The sequence below is a fragment of the Bactrocera oleae genome, chromosome 3 (genome assembly GCF_042242935.1).
Source record: "Bactrocera oleae isolate idBacOlea1 chromosome 3, idBacOlea1, whole genome shotgun sequence".
Classification (NCBI taxonomy): Eukaryota; Metazoa; Arthropoda; class Insecta; order Diptera; family Tephritidae; genus Bactrocera; species Bactrocera oleae.
Genome location: NC_091537.1, coordinates 11,962,095 through 11,987,795, shown reverse-complemented (window position 1 = coordinate 11,987,795; position 25,701 = coordinate 11,962,095). Strand labels below are relative to the sequence as shown.

Below are 25,701 nucleotides of genomic sequence, written 5' to 3'. Positions count from 1 at the left end.
CTTTCGACAGCACGCTGCGCTCAGCACTGCGTATGAGTGACATTAATTGACAGTCAAACTTTTATATTTGAATTTCCGTGGAATTGCAACAGATACCAAACATATAAACACAATGTGATTGCAAAAGTAAAATCACAATTATTCAGAGTCAAATTTATTGCCTTTTTTGTTGTTTGAGATTGACTAATCGATATTAATTTGAAAGCATATATCTCATAACAGTTGACTAAGTGGCATATAGCATTCGTTAATTGGCTTTAAATCAAAGCTTTTTATATTAGAAAATCATAATTTGCTTAGGAAATCTATGAGAAGTCGATCAAATTTTAACCGGACTGACAGAAAAAACTACATTTTCACGTATTTCAATAAAAATATTTCTTAGCGCCTTCGAAATACAAACATATCTACGCTTAATCTAATTTTCCATACGCTTGTTGTAAGCCTCAGCTGCGATGCCCTTCAGTGCCTTTTACGAATTTTGGTATTTTCGGTTTCGGCTCAATTTTCGAGCGCCATTCGCTAGTTTGTTGGGCAGTTTCGATGTAATATTCATAAGAACACGTCTCATCACCAGTAATGATGCGACTCGACGTAGTTTTCGCAAGAGTTTCTAGTCTTTTGGTACGAGTTCAGCATTGACACGCTTTATACCCAAAACTTTAACCAAAAAAGAGATGTTGAGATTCGCTGTTATCTCTCTCATCTCAATCTGACGATTTTCAAGGACTATTTTTTGAACTATTTCAATGTTATCGTCATTAACAGAAACGATGGATGGCTCGCACGAAGCAAGTTTTCGATGACTTTACGACCTTCACTGAATGCTTTGTACCATTCAAATACTTGTGTACGCGATAAAGTAGACACCCCAAAACACTTCTGCAACGTTTTCTACGTTGCAAAAATAAATAAATTTCAAGCAAGCTCGTTTTTTAATTTCCGTTCGTGGTATATGGAGAGCAAACTTCACACTAACATAAAAAAAAAGTTGTACCAATCAAGAACAAAAATTTTCATCGTTTCAGTTTGGTGCGTTGTTTATATGGAACAGTCCGGGTCAAATTTGATTAGATTTTATTAGACTCAGAAAAAAACACTAAAAATAATTTTTTTTTAAATATTCAACTAATTTTTGTTTTAGCCAAACTTAAATTGTATTATTTACATCAATTATCAATAATATTATGAAAGTAAGATTTCCCGGTAATACCAGGTTCAACCTACATATGTGCAAAGTGTGTTCAAAGGAAAAAGTGAATTTTGAAATTTTTTTTTAAAGTAATTATTTATTCATCAATATCTAGTTTGCCATCTTCAAAGTAATTCCTCTCGAATATATTGTAATACACTTATGCCAACGTGCTTTCCAATCCTCAAAGCACTTCTGAAATGCGCTTTTCGGTATGGCCATCAGCTCTTTCTTCGATTCTGACTTAAACTCATCAATTGTAGCAAAACGCTTTCCTTTAATTGGTTTTTTCAGTTTTGAGAATAGGAAAAAGTTACAGGAAGGCAAATTTAGTGAATAAAAATTTGAAAAAAAAGTAAATTGAATAGCATGAGCCGCTTGATATTCAACATCCTCTGCAACTTCCTTAATAGTAATTTGAAGATTTTCAAGAACAATTTTTTTCACTATTTCGCTGTTTTCTTCGCTTGTTGACGTGGTCGCACCTCCAGGATATTCTTTGATCCATTTTTTTTAAGAGTCAAAAATCGAAGAGCATACAAAAACGTGACTAATCTACTCTGTTGTCAAACACAAAATACTAATCGTAATTGGCTTCTAATGCAAGCACTTGATAAACATATGTGTTCGATTGTAACAAAAACAAAGTATCGATAATCGAATGTATACAGCCCGCGAAAAGTCAAAATTCACCTTTTCCTTTGAACACACCTCTTATTTCTTGCCATTTTATAATCTAAAAAAAATATATACCATAAAAAATAAACATTTTTGTACGCACAAATTAGTTTAAATTTTTTACTCAAAATGAACTTAATTAATACTAATTTTAATACACACAAAGCAGATTATTTTGTTTCATCGATATATTGATACTTCTTATTGACACATTGACCTCTATTTCCAACATAACATTAACAGCTTATAACTAATTTAAAAATTACTTAGTTAACCACTACATAACATATTGCAAAAACAAAAACCTTCTAAATATTTGCAAGTTTCAACTAAGCTATGATGTGACTTACAAAGTTTCTTTCTAACAAAGAATACTTTAATACAAAATACTTAAATGAAATTGTGCTAACGAACAGTTAACGAAAGTTAACGAAATTTTCGAATATCTATAACTGTAAATTTGATTATCCAAATAGCATACTTAAGTATGAGTAAGAACTGTAAACACGCGCACTTTGCTACGTAAGTAAAAAGTTTCATTATATTAAGCAACTGCAGTTGGGAAAAAATTTCCAAACACGTATAATTTAGTAATACTATATTTATTTGAAAATTTGTTCAGCACAACATAGTTAGTAACATTTCGCAGTACTTTATATTTTTTATGAAATATTAGTAATACATCCCGCCCATGTACTCCATCTACAAACCACACAAAGGCTTCCCTTTGTTTTCCTTACCATGCCTCCCACTAGATACCTCCTTTATCCCTTAATATATGCACTTCGTATATTTTATTTGAGTTATCTGATTGGTAATATTTTTCTTCTATTCTTTTATTTTTCGTTTTTGAAAAAAATTTATGAAATACCAAAAATCGAAATGTTTGAATTATTTTTCGAACCAAAACTTTGCAACACACGCAACAACAAAACGTCGGCTAACATATGCAGCATATCGAGTCTCTCGCAGGCCATGTACCATGGTAGTAATCGTAAGCGTGCCTTTAGCACACCGCACATAACACCCGCCATCTCGACATTGCTCAATATGTCGAACAATGAACGCGGTGTATTTCTGCTCAATAACAGTAACGGCAGTAATTTTAATATCAGCTATAACAACAATAATATACCAGCCGATCAGCTTGTTTACTATATGAAAACGGCATCACCACACGATCTGAAGAATAGCAGCGTGTCTGGACCGTGGATACCGGGACGCTCCGACACCAATATCTATACAAATCTAGCACTTGGACATAATCGCTACAAATTCTTGCCAAACACACAAAATTACGATGCCGCCGATGATGAGGATGCAGACGAAGATGAAGCAATCGATCAATTCTCACCAACTATTTACCCAACAAGTCGTTCCATTCCTATACCGATTGGTAATAAGCACAGTCCACAGCATTTGTCAAGCGGCCAACAAACTCCACAACTGCCAACATCACCAACACACGTAGCGCACAGCGCCAGCCCGACCAGCAGCGCATATCCATACTCTCCTTTCTATGGCAGCTCGCCCGAATCGCAAACTAATCTTGCTGGCGGTGGTGGTGTTGGCGGCGTCGGCGGCACACAAATTCCCATTAGAATGGCTTATAGCTACGATCACGCGTTGGGTGCGAACTTCAAACGCATGCCCAGCTTGACACACCAAACTGCACAACAACAACAGCAACACACCGTTGGACGTATGGTGCCGCGTGCATTATCTCTCGATGCGACGGGCCGAAATGCGGCGGCGTCAGCGGCTGTTATGTTCGCCACTTCGCCGACCACAACATTGAACAGGTCAGTCGGACTGCCAATTGTTTGACTGCATCGTGCGACTTGTGTCTGTGCCAGTTCAATAAATCTCAATATCAATCTATCAATCAAACGAAACGAACAAAAACTTATAAGCGCTTAGCGCTGTTAAAGACAGCAGCTAAAATATATATTTGTTCTTTCGTGCGATTTGTTCATTTTCTTTAATAGCATTGATGTTGTTATTGTTGTAACAGAGATGATCTCATCTATGTATGCATATCAAAATTTGAATGCACTCTTATTGTTGAATTGGCTTCTAATCACTCACTAGTCTAAATACACACAGACAAGTCCTCCATAATGATCACATGACATCAGCATCCATTCATTCATCAGTACAACAATGCCGTTTAGTTTCATCCATTTCACATTGTGCCGGTTTCAGGGGCCTTCATTGTATTCTGTTATGATTTGCGTCTTTCTGTACAGTTTGCAAGCTTAAAAACTTCATGCATTCGCTTATTTCTCATATTCTTCACCGGTATCAGCCATACGAGTTTCAGCTGGCAACATTATTTTTCTCTGCATGTTAAATTACCCTCTCTGCACATGAATGGAGCATATTCACTTTTTTTATTGAAATTAGCATAAATCCTTCAAAGTTCTATGAGAATTATGTTTGTAAATAATCCTAGTTCGATTTTTCTAGCATGAATATTTACCGCAACTATTCGTGAAATATTTAAATTTAAGCAACTATTCGTGAAATATTTAAATTTAAGCTATATATTTGTACAATACTTTCAAATTGCTATATAATCAGGTATCAGGCATTACAGTTCTATATTTGCACCAAAATAATTATAAGCAATAGCTATCGATTCACCAAGCGTTGGAGAGTTGTGAATCGAACAAATTGTACCACTTGTCCACACGAAGTGACAGCACTTTCGTTGGAGAGTAGTGAATCGAACAAACTGTACCACTTGCTCAAATATGTGCAAAAATATACTCTTCACATGTTTCGCTTCCTTCTTTGATGCAGAAATTTTTTTTTCCGCAACAGAAAGCATTTTTTAACCACTTAATTTCGAACTTTACGTTTTCTACAAACAACTGTAATTTATTTAAATCCTAAGTTTTGAAAATCAATAAAAATAATTTTTGTGTTTTTATTTTTGTAATATGAGATATTCACAATGCTAAAACTAATCTAAAAAGTGTGAAACGACCCATGATAGCAGCCTCGATAGTGATAATGAGGTATCCGCATACTCTCTTGTTCCAATTCAACGCGATACGAGCCTGAATAGTGAGCATAGAAATGGCGAATCGAAGACAGCTAATAAATGAGAAAAAAAAACATTTACTTCTGTTGCACCGAAGCTATAATACCCTTCACAAATACAAAAGATTCCATACAAGAATTTGATTTTGATCGGTTAGTTTGTATGGAAGCTATATGCTATAGTGGCCCGATCTAATAATTTTTTCGGGGATTGCACCGTTGCTTTGGAAAATAATCCATGTCAAATTTCGTGAAGATATCTTGTCTAATAAAAAAGTTTTCCATACAGGACCTTGAGTTTGATCGATCTATTTGTATGGCAAGTCTATCCTATAGTGGTCCAATCTGAACAATTTGCACCAACGGACGGACGAACAGACTAGGCTTAATCGACTCAGCTGGTCATGCTGATCATTTATATATTATATATTTTATGGGGTCTCCGACGCTTCCTTCTGGGTGTTCATGGCAAACTTCAAGTTTCTTCAGTTTAGCAGGGTGTTCATACGGTTGCGAAAAACTCTTCTAGTGTTTACTCATATACACATTGAGTCTTTAGGAAGATTACCTCACCTTTTTGTTAACTCATCCTGTGCGTGCCTCTTCTGCAACACATTCAGTAATGAATATTTTTAGACCTATTCAGTCAGTTATCATTATTGAATTTTTGGCCGCTTTTTCGTCAACAATATTTAGCGTTGGAAACGAAAAGCGAACACATTTAAGCAAAGCGTGTTTCATGCATAAAACCACTGCGTAGTAGAAGAGTAGTGCTTACGCACACATTAAAAGCATGAAGGTAATAAAAGTAAATTACACAAAAAAACAAATTGAAATGAAAACACTTCAAAACACAAAACTCGATACGAGTTTGCCAAAGAAGCGCGAGCTTGTGGTTCAAGCAACAATGTTTTGATATATTTTTGACGGTCGACTGTCGTTGAATGAGCGGCCATTGTTAATGGTTGAGTATAAGTAGATACATATATACGAATGTGTACGAATGTATATCTTCTATCTACATTTGATGTGAAAACATCAAAACATGAGAAAGGAAGCAAAACATTAGTGGCAACATAAGTAAACAATATGCGAATGTATATGTAAAGATAGATGTGTGTGTTTGCCTTAAAAGTGGCAATGATGTCATCAAAATATCGCGTGTTTCTTCAGTATATTTGTTTTCTTGATTTTTTTTTTGTTTTTGTAAAAAGCGAAAGCTTTCTTGCGTTCAAAATTGAGCGCTTATCCAAACTTGCGAGGATTAAAAACTATTGCGTAGCAAAATGCCCATTTCTATAACTATGTAAGTTTGTATCTGCCACGTGGCGCTAGTTTCATACTTCCAGGCAATCGCGAGTGTAATTATACCCTGTACAGGATATATGTATTAAGTTTGGCAAGAAGTTTGTAACACCTAGAAGGAATCGATTGAACCATAGTCGTCTGCCTGTATTTACGCGAACTAGTTCTCAGTTTTTGAGATATCGATCTGAAATTTTGCACACGTCCGTTTCTTTACAAGTAGCTGCTCATTTGACGGAGTCGCCGATATCGGACTACTATAGCATATAGCTGTCACACAAACTGAACGATCGAAATCAAGTTGTTGTTTGGAAAACTTTTTCAATTAAGAAGATATCTTCACGAAAATTGGGCTGCGTGATTGTATGAGGCAATAATGCATACTCCGAAGTAATTGTTCAGATCAAATCACCATAGAATATAGCTGTCGTACAAACAACGATCCAAACCAAATTTTCGTATTGAAAACTTTTTTGTTTGACAAGATATCTTCACGAAATTTGGTATAGATTATTTTCTATGACAATGCTTTAATCTTCAAACTTATTGTTCAGATCGAATCACCATAGCATATAGGGGTCGTACAAACCGACCAATCAAAATGAAGCTAAAGATCTTTTTATAATTTTTGCTATAAGAAATGCAACTGTGAAGGGTATTAAAGCTGCGGTACAACCGAAGTGAACGTTTCTACTTTATTTCTGCCAAAGTTTCTGTTGTGGATTTTCGGCCTTTTTGCCAGCGCGTTCATTGAACTCCCAAAGAAAATATATGCGTACATATGTATGTATGTATATATCTAAAATTATTGTTGAACATGTAACCATATATTATGGCGCCCTAAATCGAGGTGTAGGTATGTATATAGGTACATATCTACATAGTTTACACCTGAGAGGATGCGCGAACTTTTAATGTGAATGACTGCGTTTTGTGGCATACACCTTCCTTATATTTACAACTATTGCGCATTAGCATTTAACCACGCTGCAATTAGCGATGACACGCTTTTTGTGTCCTGAAAATGCCATCGAAATATGTATACGTATTCATATATACATATGTAAGTATAAATATGTCATACATACATGCACAAAAAACTTTGTTAATTAATATAGAAGAGAAATGCTGCAACATAAAAAAAAAACTATTTTCTAGGTTTAGTGGATTGACTTGTGCACTAAAGTTTATCCCAAAATAAAATTCAGGTTGACATAATTGATTAGAATCTTGGGAAATATGAATAGCCTCACTTTGACCTTTGTAGTTAGTAATTTCCAGCACTAATTTCCAACAATTCTAAAAGGAGATACTTAAATATCACTTGGCAATATATGTATGTATGTATATGCATATGCATATGCACAACACAGTTGATTTTCGTCAAAAATAATACAAATCCAAATATTACTGAACACATGCATACTACATACAGAATTCGACTAACACCAGTCACTGCACTCGCTGCAATAAATCCGAAAATTTGTGCACGCAAAGAGAATTTTGTTCAGGTTCAAGGCCAAATATGTGCAACGCCTGTGTCCACTTTGAGGCTGGAAACAAAAAAATTAAAAAGCACACAACTGTCTGCCAATATGCGAGCTACAGGCAACTACACCCAATGTACGATATAAATAATTTTTTTTTTTTTTGTAATTCTCATATTTAAATGCATTAAACTTTGAAATTTTTTTATGCTAACCAATTTATATGGCTGGCAGAGCATGAAACAAAGTTGTTGTACTTCAGTGAAGAGTGTTTCGAGTGCTTATCAGCTCGGGCCGCTAGCTTAGTCAGCTCATTCGTTCGATTTCTCGTTCACTCGTGTTTTGTGCCGGTCCAACATGCGGGTATATTAAAAAGCTCCACTAATACCATTTCTTTTGAGTGGCTTCTTTGCTCACCGCATTGTATACTTACATACATACATATGTACATATAATGGCGCTGGAATGATGTCATTTTATATTTTTGGCAACGTTTTCTCGTGCGACGTCGTTTTTGCGGTAAGCCTTAGTGAATTGCAATGCAAAACATTCGCATATCAGCAAAGCAAAATGCCAAACAGAAAAAACACAAATAAACGATAAATGCGTACAACGTGAAAACAATAACAAATTTATGTAGCAGACATGTTGAGGAGAATTATGTTAGAGCTACACTTACTAGATGTGACATTTTCATAAATAACTTCTAATTGACAGCTATCAATAGCCCTACCCAAATGGTAGATGGCGGCAAATTTTCGGGAATTTGTTCGTATTTTGAAAATACTATCCATATTTGGAAATATATTTAGCACTGTGCTACATTAAAATTTATTCTGTTACTTATGTATATACCTATGTATGTATGTATGTATATTGATAAATTTATTTCAACTTTTCAACACATACATATATACAGCGTATATGTATGTATGTAGGTAAGTGTTTATTTATTTACTTCTTGCGATTCGATTATCAGCCCATAACGACTATTCCCACTTAAGCTTGCTTGATATCAGTATATGTATGTATATATATGTATGTGCACTTATGTGGACAAGTAGGCGAAGTTCTTAGCTCGATGTTTTTTCCATATAAATAGGTGATTTTTTTTGTGTACTACACGCCACGTGTCAGACAGTTAGCGGTACACTCACCTTTCGTCTGCAATGGAAGTTTGGTGTAAACAATTTTTTATTTCTTATAAATAAATACTCATATATACATACATAATGTTTATATTGATATACGAGTACAAATTATCTGGTCTTTGCATATTCACCTGCGTTTGCTAGACAGTTCTATTTTTTTTTTTTAATTTGTGTTTACACTTTTTTTATATATAATATAATTTTTTTACATTAACTTCAGCTGCTTCGAAGCTATAACACCCTTCACAGGTACATTTCTTATCACATAAAAAGGTATAAAATGATATTTATCTTGATTTTGATCTATATGAACTATGCTATAGTAGTCAAATCTGAACAAATTCGTCGCAGATTGTACCATTGCCTTGGACAATTTATCGTGTCAAATGTCGTGAAGATATCTAGTCAAATATGACAGTTTTCCATACAACTACGGATTTTGATCGATCAGTTTCTATGACAGCTATATGCTATAGTTGTACGATCTGAAAAATTTCTTCCAAGAATTTACCGTTGCCTTAAAAACTAGTTCATGTCAAATTTCGTCAAGAAATCTCGTCAAATAAAAAAGTTTTCCATACAAGGACATATATTTGATCGTTCAGTTTGTATGACAGTTATATGCTATAGAGGTTCGATATCGACAGTTTAGACAAATGAGCAGCGTTTTTGGGAGAAAAATTTCAAATTATTAACAAATGTATTGCTACAATAGATGAATACAGGTAATGATCGGAAGACTTGGCAAAATTTTGATTTCTGACAAAAATAGGCGTTTTTTGTGTAAAAATTTACACATCAGAGAAGAGTGGCTTAAAAAATCAAAATTTTATCGAAAATCTTATTTCTCTCAATTACGAGTATGACCTCTCAAATACATATAGCCAAGTAGATGGTGTGAAAATTTCAATCAATTTCAATTTTCTGAGAGTATTTGCCGGCTCAACTTCACATTTTTGGTGAATATTCTCAAATATATATGCAAAACCAAAAACCGAACAAATAATCGAGTTTTTGAAATTCACAAGTGGATATAACTCCTTAAGCTTATCTCTAGCAGTACTTATGTCTATGTTTCATGACTTGTGCTGCAAACTTACAGCGAACTCCTTGCCAAAAATGCTAAACATATACATATGTACACTTTTGTATTTTGTTTTTCGTTTTTTTTTTTCGGAATATAATTACGTTTTAACTTATCTGAACAACAAGCAAACACACCACCGGTTTAAACCAGTTCAAATCGGCTCGAAAATAAACCGATAAGTAAATTATTTTTGTATGCATGAAGGCAATGTACCTTAAGCATTGATTGCAACACAATCGCTTAAGGGCGTGCTCCTCAAACGTATTGACAGACTAATGAACAAACAGACAGGTCATTAATACATCATTGTATGCCTCACAATCACTTCAACGGTGTAATGAACGTTAATTTTTCAAAAAAAAAAGAAATAATAATAATTTATTGAAAATTTGTGTAAAATAATATTTATTATTCGATAAAAAATGTAATTTATTCATACATTACTACGCATATTCAATATGTGTCACTTGAAAAGCATAAATTGAGCTTAGTTAAGAAAATACTTCAACCATTGGACAACTATTGTATCGGCATCCTTAAGGTTGTTTGTCATTTCGTATTTCATCTAATATCTGTAAATATATACCATTGTACCATGTGTAACTGTACATATATTTTATGTATGTATTTCACTTTGTGAAGTAAATAATGTGTCATATAAGCATTCTTTGGAATGTTATCTTTTTGTAAAATTACTCAAGCATCGACTAACCTAAACATTTGTAATTATTTTTAAAGATTTTAGTAAGTGTTCAATTTTACTGTAAATGTCTTGTGTGTGCTTAGTTGACATTTATTGGCGTTTATATTTTATTAATTATTGCTGTTTTTTTCATTTCTATAGGTATGTACTTCACAATTACTACTTTTTCACGCGTCTATGGCGGTAAGTCACTAATTAGTCTTATTAATAATTAATTATAATAATTGCAATACGGAACAATTTTAACAAATAGCCTGAAACACAATATAGGTATTTATCTTCGTCTTAAGATTTATTCACTTTTTTGAAATATCACGTTTTTATATTAGATTGCGTGTTCTGTAGAGCGCAATTACTTAAATAAATTTATTCGCTGTAATTTTTATTACAAAGTGTTCATGATGAATCGACTATTTTTCTCATGCATGCAATATCTGAAAATTAATTGAACAGCAAATCTGAGATCATTACTTGTTGTACAATTTTTTTTATCGACTTTTATAATCGATTTGTTGATCGATTGCTTATTTAAAAATCGGTTTTTGTCGTGTTAGTAAATTAAAACAAAAAAAAATATTTTTAATCTGCCCATAATAATACCATAAATAATTTCTTTAATCCTAGAAGAATGTTAACGATTTTTATAATCGATTAATTAATTCTTAATCTATTGCTTACTTCAAAATCGGTTTTAGTCGTGTCAATAAATTCTATAGGTATATTTTCAGCTTTTCCTTTTATTATGTAATTTTTTTCAAACATAAAAAATGGTTATCGACTTTTACATTCGATTAATCATTTCGTAATCGATCTATTAGTATAATCTGCCATTATAACATATAACTTATCTAATCATATGAAATTGTTACCAACTTTTATAATCGATTAACTACTTATTAATCGATAGCTTAGATAGTTAATAAAATCTAAAAATATTTTTCTTTTTAATCTGCCTATAATAATAAATAATTTTCCCAATCATATGAAATTGTTATCGACTTATACAATGGATTAATTACTTATTAATCGATTTTTACTTCAAAATCGGTTTTAGTCGTATCAACAAATTCTGAAGGTCTCTGTTTTTGAATCTGCACAAAATAATGTACAATTTTTCTAACCTAAAAAAATGGTTTTGACTTTTATAATCGATTAATTACTTCTAAAAGTCTATATTTTTTAATCTTTTCATAATCATATAGAGTTTTCCTAATCATAAAAAAACTGTTACCAACTTTTATAATCGATTAATTTCTTATTAATCGATAGCTTACTTCAAAATCGGTGTTAGTCGAGTCAATAAAATCTAAAAGTATTTTTCTTTTTTATCGATAAATTACTTCTTAATTGATATTTTATTTCAATATTAAATTTAAACATGTCAATAAATATATATAATAAATAATGTATACTTATTCTAATTAAAAACAAAATTTATCAACTTTTTTAATCAATTTTTGCTTAGAATTCTATGAGTGCTTACCTCACTATATTTGTTGTATAATACAAAATATGCACTTATGGCAGGTTTAAACTTTTCCTTCCGAGTCGATGATTTTTAGTTTAGCTCGTTCTTTAAGTTTCATAACATAACATTACTTCCGCTTAGCCAGCCACTGTTGATATTTTCCATTAAAATTTAAGCTCCTGGGTGGTCATTGGACAATGACTTGGTTTGAAATGGTCAAATCCATAAAACCATTGCGCACGTCTTCACTTAACTTTTTAATCGCTATCGATTACACCTATCGGTTTTGCGTTTTCTTCAAGACACAAACGTAACTAACTTATTGGTTTGTGTCTATTTTGCAATTGAAATGTACAATTTGCACGCGTCATTCGTATTTTCAACAAATAAGCAAACACTTTGAAGCCAGAGAATTGCATATGAATTATACATGTTTCCTATTGAAGGCTTATATACCTTTCCTATATACATTCATATGTAACTACAATTGGCTGTAGCTCATATATAATTTTCCAATGTGACTATTATACATGCAAACGTCGTTCCAACTAGTATAATAAGAACTGACAAATGCACTTTTCACCTCAGCATTCATTCTCATACTCGTGCTAACTGCCAGCCTTTACTTCAAAGCGATCTCGAGTGGTATATTTGTTGGCATTATTCTCTTACACATTGTATATATGTACATGTGTGTATATGTGTGCATGTGTTTAGTTCACATTAATGTTTTTGCACTTTTGTCGTTCACAGACATTGTGGCGACGACAATGGCGGATGCAACAACAATAGCTGTGCAATAATTGCACCAATCATTATTTTCCACTGTAGTTCTGTCTATTGCTATTAATTTCCATTTTTTTTTTTTTTGCCTTCTCTACCCGAATCCCTCTGTAATTGCGTTATTGCGACAGTTAACACGAGTGTATGCCCATAATGTATTTACAAATTTCGTATTCACATCGGCGAATAACTGAAAAAATGCAGTGCACGTACATTCGGTTATAACTGATCTTCGTGCTTTAAGATACAAATGCCTACATTAGATGGGTTATACGGTGGATAATGATTTTATATGGTAGCTAGATTTTATACATTTTTTATACCCTGTGTAATATTATTTGTAATCGATTAATTACTGCTTAATCGATTGATTTCTTCAAAATCGGTTTTAGACGGGTCAATTTACTCTAAAACTCGTATTTTTAATCAGCACATAATAATACATAGTTTTTCTAATGATAAAAAACTGTTATCGACTTATATAATCGAGTATATACTTGTATAGTTGTGTCAATAAATGCTAAAGGTAATTTTTTTTTTAAATTGCCTAAAAAAATATATAATTTTTCTAATCATAAAAAACTTTTATCGACTTATGTAATCGATTAATTACTTCAAAATCGCTTAATTACTTCTTAATCGATTGATTAATTCTCAAGGTCTGTTTTTTTAACCTGTCCATGATAATATACAGTTTTTCTAATAAAAAAAAAAATTATTATTGACATTTATAATCGATTAATTAATTTTTAATCGCTATTTTGCTTCATAATCTGTTTTAGTCTTGTCAATAAATTAATGAAATTTTCAATGTAGCTATAATAATATATAGTTTTTCTAATGATAAAAAATTGTTATCGACTTTTATAATCGATTAATAAATTATACCAATAATTAGCGTGGCGAGCTGAATCGATCTGGCCATGCCCATATTTAGGTCAGCCCCTCTCGTTATATATATGCGAACCAGTCCCTCAGCTTTTGAGATATCGATTTGAAATTTTGCACACGTCTCTCCACGAAATTGCTCTTTTGTCTATAGAATATAGCTGTCATATAAACTGATCCATCAATATCACGTCCTTTTTGAAAACACTTGACCATAACAACATTTTTCAAACAAATCGCTTAACGCGCCACATAATGTTGCACGTGTAAATTTAATTTAAATTTGTAAAAGTCTTAAAACGCTGTGTTCATCTGCAAACCTGCCACTTTTGTAACAAGCGCACATTCACTCGCCTACTTTTCTCTCGAATTCCACTTAAAAAAGCCGAAATTTGGTCATTTTCATTTTCGTTGCATTAAAAACGATTAGTCTAAGCAACATTTTTTTCGCATTTTTTTATTTTTATTTTCCTCACTTTAGTTTCTGTGTTTTTTCGTCTTTGTTTCGCCGTTTGTTTAGTGCACCTTAATGCCAAATTAATAATATAATCACTATTGTTTATTGTACTCTCGTACTTGTTGTTGGCCGTTGCAACTGTACGCTATTCAATTGTTGTTGTTGTGTAGGTTTTTTTACTTTTGCTGGCGGTTGATTGATTGATGTCTAGAGAAAATTGACTGCCTATGCAACCACATTTTGCCGTATTCGTTACATGGTTTTTCCCTCCAGCTCGCGTAGCAATAAGACGGTAGCAACAGCAGTTGTTATATTTTGCATATAACTATAGTTGGAAGTTGAATTATTGGCAAATTGCTTTACGATTACTTTCGAACTCGCAGCAATCAATTCGCCGAAATACCAGAGGCTTTGATTTTAAAGCCGTTGTCATCAAGCGAGCTCAATTGACATTTGCAAGTATCTGTTATGTGCTGACAGTTCTTTATTATACCCTGTACAGGGCATATTAAACTTTGCCACGAAGTATGGAATACGCAGGAAACGTCGGCAACCCTATAAAATATCAACCCCATTCAAAATATCAACTCAATATAGTCACGTCCCTCCGTCTGTCGGTATATACGCGAACTAGTCCCTCAGTTTCTGAGATATCGTTCTAAAATTTTGCTTTTCCTCCCCAAGAAGCTTCTATTTTTTCGAAACCGCCGATATCTGACCACTATAACATATAACTGCCATACAAACTGACCGATCGAAATTAAGTCCTTATATGGAAAACTTTTTTATTTGACGAGATATCTGCACGACATTTGGCATAGATGATTGTCCAAGGTAACGGTACAATCTTCGAACAAATTGTTCAGATCGAACCACTATAGCATATAGCTGCCATACAAACTGATCTATCAATATCAAGTTTTCCCATAAGTAACCTTTTTATTTGTCAGGATATCTTCACGAAATTTGGCATGGGTTATTGTCCAAGAAAACTTTGCAAACTCCAAACATATTGTTCAGATCGGATCCTTGTAGCATATATCATGATTTTTATTGAAAAGTACTTATATTTGATTACGTTAGTTGCCTTGTTGCTGTTGCATCTTATTCGCGCCAGCAAAGTAAGCAAGTGTAATAAACTTCAGATTTTTCCTTGCTCAACTCTAACAAATATTCTTAAAATTAATTTCGTTTTTTTTCACTTACTTGATTTTCCGTTTGCTCTTAAAAATATTGCGTCAATATTATGCAACAAATTTTATATTTTCACAGTTTATTACAAAGTGAATCTGTGCTTAGTTTATTTAGCACTACTTTTTTTGCTATTTTTTGTAAGCCAGTAAATCCGCAAGTTGTCAACAAACGCTGGTAAACAAAATTTGCATAATGTCAATATTGGTGAGGATTCCATAAGTAGGTGTGTATATAAATTTTGCCAACCAACATTATGGTTATGGTTGTTTAACTAATTATTGCACAGTTATTTTTAGCCTTTTGACACGGCTAAACCGCAAAGTCACAAAATGACAAACAACTGAATATAGTGGTACCACACCTAACCACAAAAAATAGAACACAACCCTTTAACACGAAATACGTATATACCTATGTATGTACATATGTACCTATAATCTTACATACATACTTCATATATGAATAGCATGCATAATATTATATGTTAAGTAAGTCAAACCCAGGCGAGCGACCCAACCAACCGACCATGTAAATCCACAGCTTAATTTGGTAACTGTGCAAGAAGCACACACCCAATGCGCAATTACCAATACCTGGTATATACTAACAAATGTGAATATAATTTTGAAAAAATTTCGCCTGCCTTTTGCTGCATTTCGTTGGGGACATCACTACCACCACATTTGTCGTATATTTTTAGAAGTCAGCAAGCAACCATTTCCCACTTCATGTTTTGATTTTATTGCGCTGCTTGAATTGTTGCTTGCTTTGCCTCAAGTCATAGCAGACATTCTGTCGTCGCCTAGTCAGTTATTGTCTCTTTTGTTTTTTTTGTTTTGTTAGATCCGCAGAGTGTTCTCTCTCCCCGCCATACAGGTTTGCATATGGAGAAGCTTGAAAGTAAAGTGCATTGATTTTTAGCGTTGCAAACTATTTCTTACTGATTATACAGGTTATTTACCTCAGCGCTTTCGCCCTTTTTTGTGGCCGCTTTGCACGCTGCACCTAGCCACCGTGTCACCTTAATGCATTACCACCGAGTCTGAAGGTTGTTTACTCCCCAGCGGTAAATGCGTCTTTTACGCTTTTTTTATTGTTTGTATGTATGTATGTAAATATCTATCTACATATATATATATATATATATATATAGTTGTTGTTGCCTGTTTACTATGGCAACCTGTGTGCTAGTATTTGTGCCACCACAAACAATGTGACTGGCTGAACAATCACAAAGTATTTTCACTAAAATAATTGTTTTGCTAGTTTTTCTATTTTCGATTTGCTTTGCTCAATGCATTCTCAGAATTCCTCAACTTGCGCCGCCTCTAGTGTCTAGTGTAGTCGCCACAGCCGTCGTTGTTGCAAAAACTTTTGCTTAAGCTATTGAAATTGCAACAGTAAAATTGCGGGTCAAAAGTTAAGAAGCGCCGTGTATGTATATATGTGCATAGTTAGCGAGTGACGGAAAGTTGTTATTGTTGTGGTTGGCTTGGTTGCAACATTCATTCAATTTTCCCACAATTGCGCAGGAAGCTAAGGAATATTGTATTCTGACATTTTGCTGTGATTGCATTTTTATTACCTTGACTGTGAGTAAATCGCTTCAAGGAATGACAGGTGATTAAGCGGTTTTCATTAAAACTTTTCCTCGAAATTTCAATTATTTTTGTGAGCAAATAGTTTTTGATTCAGAGAAAAGCAAAATTGTCTAGTTAAATTTTAATATATGCATTGTTTTAAAATGCTAACTTAAATATAAGGTCCAGTAAAAAGAAATCCATTATTTTTCGCTTAAAATTCAAGCGAATCTGCATTTAGCATAGTTAGAATGACCCGATTTAGGTCAAATATGCACGCTTTTGTGCCATGACCGGTGGCCATTCTGAATGTAGTATATGTAATATACTCTGTTACTCTCATAGAAATCCAGGTCCCTATTGGCAAAAGCCTCGGACAATCGATTTTTACAAACTTCTCTCGAGTTTTCAGTCGAATTTTTCACTAGCAAAATCATTCGACATAGACAGTAACGCATAGTAATCACTTAGTGCCAGGATTGGGCTATAAGGTGAATGCATAAGAACGTTCCAACCAAGCTTTCAGAGCTGTTGACGAGTTACTATCCATGTCTGTGTCCTTACGCTGTCTTAATGGAACATAATTCCTCTCCTATTGGAAAAATCTGACCGCTTCTGTTTAATTGCTTCCTTCAGAGGGTCCAATTGTTGACAGTACAGGTCTGAATTAAGGGTTGCCGTATGCAGCTCGTAGTAGTTGATTACCTGCCAACCAAATACGAAAAAAACATCTTCCTAACAGTTAATCCTGGTGGTTGCCAAACAGCGATACAAAATCCATCTTTATTTAAATAGTTCCAAACAGCTTTTAGTGTAATATTTAGCGCCTGGGCAATCGAAACAATCTTACGTGACGGTCGACTTCCATTATTTGTTTTTGACACTTGGCCTTTCAGAAGAGCCATAAACACTTTTCAAATTAACATATCAACCGTATGGATTACATTTTCACCTTTATCGAAGAAATACTGTAAAATATGACGTATTTATCTTTGCTGGTGTCCATTTTCGACACGCGCAGAAACAATACTAAGTCAAACTATCACACAATTGCCTGATAATTTTTTTTTTTTTTACAAAAAAGTTTTATTTGTAACGCCATATAGCATATTAGTTTTTTTGATGATACATCCATATTACGGAAGATTCATAGCGTGCGTATAATAGCCATATCCTAGGCAACTGTGTAGACAGTCGTCATTTTTTTGTTTGTTTATTATGTATTGCTACCATCTCTTGTTATAGTATACAAAAGTTTTGAAATGAGGCAACTGCTCAAGATCCAATCACCGAATTGACCCACAATAAAATCGTAAACAAAATATTATAGTTCCGTATTTTTCCTTTAAAAAATCTTTTGTGCTATATAATGAATAAAACCATTGTGTAATAATTAAAATTAAGAAAATTAATCACTAAGAGTGGTCTATCAAGGTTGCTAACACAAAATTTAAATAAGTTAATTAGCATTTTGATTTATTAGCTTGTTTTAAGTGTCACTCAATGCTTTTTATATTATAATATATAAATAACGGATAGATAAACAACGTCTAACAAACCACTACAACTACAAGTGTGCATCAATGCCACTTCAGCTTCTTCCATTACTAATATTACGCACTGCACGCTGAGTGGCTTCATAAAATGCAACACTGCAGCACATGCCCATATATGAGTATATAGCTACATATTAGCCACTCAGCATATTTAGGTGTTATTTAAAGTAAGCCACAAACAAATCGAATGCATTTACCTTTGTTTATTATGTTTTTAAGGTGCCTACATATAAACGCATTATCTGTTATACCATATTTATGTTTCTTGCATTGTAGCCACTATGAAAAAAAAAATACCTTTACTCGCTTAGTGAAAGTTGGACCTGCACTTACGTCGTACGCACGTGCGCAGTACTAATTATGTATGCCTTTTGAGCGCCTGCAAAAAACGATTTCAAATTATTTTTTAATTTGCCTCCGTCTTAAGCGTTTCGTCGTTGAGTATTTAGTTGTTGGTATGTTGTTATTAACTCTGTTATTGCTAGCTCTTATTGGCTTTTAATTTTAACGATTTTGTTCGACATACATAGCCGTACGGCTGTCAGTGATTAGTTTTTGTTTATAGCGATTTTATAGTTATTGTTTCTACATTATTTGCATTGCTTACATAAATACAGCAATTAACGCTGTAAGGAGTCGTAGATATATAATGTGGTGGGAAACTTAGGAAAATGTAGTGGAAACAATAACCAATATATACCACTAAATCGGTTGAACTTATATAATATAATATTTGGTTTTCTATTTTGCTCATATTATACTATAATGTTATTTTCAGGTTTTCATTTTTTTTGTCAGTTTTGACTTTTGCCCTGTTATGTAAATTAGCGCTGTGTAACGAAAGACTTCCGTTATTAAAATACAGAGTGATGTCTCTTTAGTATATGTATATGTTTCATTAATCTCGCGAGAATGCATAATTTAAATGAATATTTTACTTGAGGAAAATACATTTCAAGTCACACGAAGGTTTTATATATAATATATTTTTAAGCGGAAGTATATGTGTTTGGTTAGCCAAAACACCTGAAAACATATCATTATACCCTAAACCGGATATGTTAATTTTGCCACAATATTTGTACCACCCAGAAGGAAACGTCGTAGACCTTATAACGTATATATAAATGGTTTGCCTTTTATATATCAGGATTAGAGAACCAAAGCAAATGAAGATAGCTTTATTGTTATTCAAAATATTCTCTTTTAAGATCTATACACTTTTGCATGCATTTAAACCAATTGTCGACGCACTTTCGCCACTTTGATTGAGGTGTCTTCAAAACATGCGTTCTGAACGCATCAACCGCTTCTTCGGATGTCAAAAAACGTTGATCTATTAGTTTATTTTTACGTACGGAAATAAAAACAAATCATTCGACAATTCATCACCTGTCACGATAGACGATAACATAGACGTGTTTCGAAGCATCACTATCGTATTTTTTTGTTTTTTTTTAAATTCTCTCTCGACACGTTACTTTTTATTTTGAGCAATTAACAAATTGTGTGGAATCCAACGTGAACAATTTTTGTCATATGTTCATGCAATATTGAATGTATGCTTGTCCCACTAAGGCCTATAGTGGTCCCAGTCTCATGATAGGTCACATGACGATCTTGCAATATCAGTTTGCGCACAGTTTCATTAATAGTTTCCGCAAGAACAACTTATTTTGGACAATCTTAACGAAGCTCATCTGTGGTATAGATTACTATCCGAGGTATCGTTAGAATCTCCGTACAAATTGTTCATATCGGACTACTATAGCATATATGTAGATGCAATACTAACTGACCGACTAAAATAAAGTTAAAGATGTTTTATACCCTTTTATGCTATAAAACATGCAGCGGTGAAGCTGCTATAGCTTCGGTGCAGCCGAAGTTAACTTTTTCTTGCTTTATATCAAAAATTAAAAAATAAATATATATATCGAAAAATATTATGTATGTATATTAAATGCAATATGTGACGGTCTAAAAATCGACGACAATTTTATGTAAAAAAATATTTTTTATAACATTTTTAACGCCATTTCTACATACTCAACATTTACAGTTATTTTTATTTGCTCTACCGAAAGTAAAAATACCAATATTGATCCTTCACATAGTTTTGTTTGTTAAACTTTAAAATTAGTTACCACGAAATGGTTTTCCCCAACGCAAAGTGTCATTGACAGCAATAACATTTGCGTCGTTTTTTTTCCAAATATCGGTCAAATCCTACAAGTAGTTAAACAATAGCCAATTTGCTTTTTGTCGTCAGCTAATATTTATTTTGCGCGTTCATTCGCTATTTAAAACCAGTAAAGAGACAAAGGCGCATGTACGCATGTACATATGTATGTATATATTTATGGCTGAGGACGACAAAGTGGGCTAGGTCAACACATAGTATTAAACATATATGAAACAAAAGCGCACAAACATGAAAAATCACTTTATTTGAGTGATGAATCAATTGTGCGTATAAATGTATTGTATTATATGTGAGTATATGCGAGCATATGTCAATACACATACAAGTGTGCTTAGTTGTGTAAAATGAGAGAAAACTCTTAGCGGAGCATATACAATAGCTATATATAGCTTGGCAATATTTATGCACCCAAAAGCATGACACTATTTGAATTCGCAGATTTTACGCCAAGATTAAAGCGAAATTTCGTAAAAATCAATTTTGTTTTATTTTTTTGCGTTTTTCTCTTCTTTATACCTTCAAAAATAACATACCAAAATTTTATATCAATATTTCAAATATTTTTTGATTTACATTCTTTTAAAGTGTAGCCGTTTAGTTCAATCAGTTTGTCTGTAAACGAGTTTTTCATTTTTTTTTTTTAACTTAAGTAGCTCTCAAAAAGAATGAAATTAAACGTGCTTTGGTTGTGACTTTTATAAATCAAAAATGTGACACAGTATAAATCAAAAATGTGATCAAATTTACGTTGAAATTATATTGTCTCCATTTTAAACTCCCATAGAACCTCCCAACTCACTATCATATCGAACGAAATCACTATTGTAACAATAACAGCGACTACTCGTGCAAATATCCACTAGTTTTACATCGTTATCGTTAATCACAACCAGAAAATACCTTAATAATTGCATACTTTGACCTGACTTCCGCATGCCACCGCGGCCACTGTGCGGTTCACATTTGACAGTGCATTTAAACTACAACGTACAGACTACTAAATATAGAATGCGGAAGTAGAAAATGTTGCACGTTGGAAAATGTTGGTGCATTAACCCCTCGCAGGTAATAAACGCAGTAGCTTAGCTTTGTCCATATAGGTCACTAGGTCGTCCGAGTCCAATGTTTTTTTTCATTATACAAACTAGCATTTTTGAACTCCCTTGTCGGTGTTGTCTCCGTCCTCAGCCACAGGTATTAGCAACTATATTTATTCGTATGTAACTATTTATTTATACTGCTGTCAGCTCCATTTTTCAGTTATGTAACCAACGTTACCGTTGTTCTTGTTGTTTATCGTTTCTACTCCATTTATTCAGGTCTATGAACTCCGACTCTATGTATTGTACATTGTATACCGCTGAATTTACAAAAATTTATTGTTGTTGTTTGGCACTAATATATTCATGGGGTTTAGGCAGCGGAAGGCAACCATTGAAGAATAAATTGCACTTTTTGCTATGAATTCATTTTAGATTATTATGTTTTTCATATCTGTGTTGAAAATGGCCGAGTTGTCATAAATGAAAGTCAACACATTGTGGATTATTTCTAATTGAAGAAGAGAGAGAAACATTCTTTAGGTTACCTACTGGCTGCAGCATTGCAAATATACCAAATAATAAATATTTTGGAAAACATTTGCTTTAAATTAGTGATTGTCAGTTTTTTTTCATTATATAAGGCTACAAAACTTGAATGTCGAAACTACTTGGAACACTTATACTCGATATCCGACCAAATCATATTTAAATGAAGTATAAGGCAAAGCTTACGGTCAGCCAGCTCATGAGTTTAGGCCATTGCTGCCAGACCAGCATGGTATTATACTCGATCTTGTCAATGAACTCGGGCTAAATTGGCAATGCGACAAAGAAACGGAGATCTATGAGGAATTAAGCACCACGTGTTCATTCCCTAGTAGAGTAGAATAGGCCGATAATTCTGTGATCGACAGTTCCAAGGGCGTAATCTACATATTCACCGAAATAGAAGCATGCGCTTCTTCTGTAGTAATCCATACTCAGAAGTTAACTTCAAACTAAATGACTACAATTCAGCTTTTCAGGTCGAAATTATGGGCATAGCAGAAGATAACAAGTAAGCTTCTACTAACCAGCAACTCCATAAACCTGCTAGTGGACAACCAAGCGCCAATTAAGGTTATAATATGTAGTGTCATTACTAAGTCTACGTTAGGTTATGCAAACCGGCAATAACCAGACTCTCAGTAGGTAACTTGGTTAATATCATCTGGCTATCCAGTCATTTAGGAATAGAAGAAAATAAAAAGGCGAGTTGGCACGCTTGGAGGCCCTAGAGAAACACAGCAGGTCTTGGAACATTAGCAACACAAGGCATACCACAAATTTACTTTGAAGTAGTTTTGATGGTGGACAGACCAAAAAGCTTCTACTTCTAGGAAAAAGAGAACTTAGTAATATTTCAGGACACCTACCCTTAAGATCCCACCTTAAAGTAAATTGGAGGAACGGATTCGACGAAATGCAGGGCATGCGCGAAGGATAATGCGTCGCTGGAATATTATATATGCGCATTTTTAACTAAAAAAGACCCTACTTGAGATCTCAAATGCATGTATGTGTGTCATAGCTCAGGTTTTTCATTTGACGAGTTATCTTCAAGAAATTTAGCATAGGTTATTGTCTAAGGCAATAATGCAATCTCTGAAGAAATTTTTCAGATCGGATCACAATAGCTTACAGCTGCCATAGAAACTGAACGATCGAAATCAAATTCCTGGAAGGAATCATTTGTATCTGTGAAGGGTATTTAGAATTGGTGCAACGGAAGTTAACGTTTTTTTTTTGTTTTGTTTTTCCTTTTTTTTTAATTTTGATTAACTTTGGACATGCTCATGTCACCGTGGGTATATTTCCGGCATCAAAATTGCTCTTGGTAAAATCTATCAAAAAATAACTGTACTTATTTATATAATGAAAACACGAAAACAATTAGGATCTTGTATTCAGCAATAAAACTGTTCTTTTATAATCTTAAAAACGTTACTATGCATCCTTTATTTTCTTTTTTTTTTTTTTATAAAAATTACCTTATTACCAAACATTTTGTATGCCTTAATAATAAAGTATCTAATACTATATAAAAAAACGTATCGTTATAACCCTAAGCTCATACTATAAATCACAAGTTTCTTTTAAACACCATTTCGCATCAATATACTATAGTTAGCCATGACTTACATACTAACAAGTAATACATATATATTTGTATGTATCTTGTCTTAGTACAAGTGTGTTTACATAGTAAATATTAAGTATATTTGTGTACTTATTTATTTTAGTTTTCAACGCATACTTGTTAAAAGTACTGAATAATATTTACACAATTGTTTTGAAAAAGTTGAGATCCAGCTAATGATTTCTCCAGAATCAATAAATGCTCCCCCTCCTCGTGCTTGTTATAGGCACAACCAATAGGTTTTCCTCACATTTTTTCAATATGTCTAAAATATTTTGCGCGCAAAAATAGCCGCTCGCTTCTCATGCCATGGCTGTCACGTCACCTAAATTATCGACATAGCAAATAGCATCAGCAGCACCAGTATGACCCAGGGGCCGATGAACATTATACAGACGACTTCGAACATTTTTTTTTGAGCTTTTTTCTTCACTGCCGCCAATACAATTAAACGCAGTTGTATCTGTCTTCTTTCATTTATTGCAAACAGCCCGTTTTTGATTACCTCTTAGTTATATCTTGTTGAGTTTTTATTCACGTCTTTTCTGTATTTTGTCTCTTTTCGTCTTACTTCCAGCACACCTGTTGCCGTTTTCTGTTTTAATACTCTTTTCTTTTCGTTATTAAATCACTAGCATCACGTTGAAAGCTTTACCAACTATCCGTTTGTCAAACGCCACGTGTTACTTATAGATATAAGTTCTTCAACATTAACAATTTTCACTTAAAACCCAAAAGTCTTTTACACCAAATTTACACGTGCTTCAAACTTTTCGTCTAACTTCGTTGCTGTCTCAATTTATTTTGAATGATTTGCCATCCGACACGGCGTTATTAACTGTTTTGACATAACCGCATTCGCTGTCAAACTGACAATACACAACCACTTCAACTACCTGTTTGGGTATACTTTCGTGTGGCTGCGTCTATTTTTTGCCCTCACCGAACAACTAAACACACCGTACCGCAGCGAGCGCACTCTCTCACTTGCCACTCATTTGTCGTTCGCTGCGAACAGCTGTTACATTTGAGTATATACATAAGTAGGTTTCAAGTTTTTCTTCGTTCGATTGTAGGTGATTTTCGCTGAAGATCTTGTACACATGCATGTACTGCTGTCACGCTCTTGCTCTCTGTTGTGATTGTTTGGCTTCACCTGTGATGTAGGAGAGCCGCTGATTAAACGCAAATCAGTGAACTTCAAGAGAGATACATAGAGCGAGAGTCTCTCTGTCGCTTTAACTTTTTTACTCGTCATCTATCGAGAGTATGATCTATATTCCGTGTCGTATATTGTTCTGTTTTTATCTACTGGTAATAACTAAGTTTCGTCGGAGTTCCATATTTCAAAACACTCAACAGTAATAATATATTTCAGATAGTGTTTTGACTACTTTAGTTGCTTAACTTATTTGTCATATATGTATATTATATAGTTACATATACTTACATATGTTTATAGGTACCAAAGTTTTATTATGAGGTTAATTTACTATATTTAGCGCAATCAGTGCTCTAAGTTTTATCTTAATTGTAAAAATTGTATTTCTTATCTTTCTTTGTAGTTAATTTTTAGAAAAAAATGTGTCACCATTCCAAAGCTCAAGTAGTTAAATCAATTAATAATATAGTATATCTGCAAAATACTACCATGTCCTAAATCTGGTACTGTAGTACAGTTTACTTAAATTTAGTG

At 33.4% G+C, this 25,701-nt stretch overlaps 1 protein-coding gene across 10 annotated transcripts in view; it reads left to right on the top strand.

Moving 5' to 3' along the window:
• The window catches only part of bun (TSC22 domain family member bunched), a 214,031-nt gene that overhangs the window by 58,390 nt on the left and 129,940 nt on the right, over nucleotides 1-25,701 (top strand). For 9 of the 10 annotated variants that reach the window (XM_036366485.2, XM_014231425.3, XM_014231424.3 and 6 more), the window contains exon 4: nucleotides 2,824-3,672. The exons of the other annotated variant lie outside the window; for it this stretch is intronic. In XM_036366485.2, coding sequence (XP_036222378.2) covers nucleotides 2,824-3,672 — 849 coding nt within the window. The remainder of the gene's footprint in view (nucleotides 1-2,823; nucleotides 3,673-25,701) is intronic. 10 annotated transcript variants of the gene reach the window in all.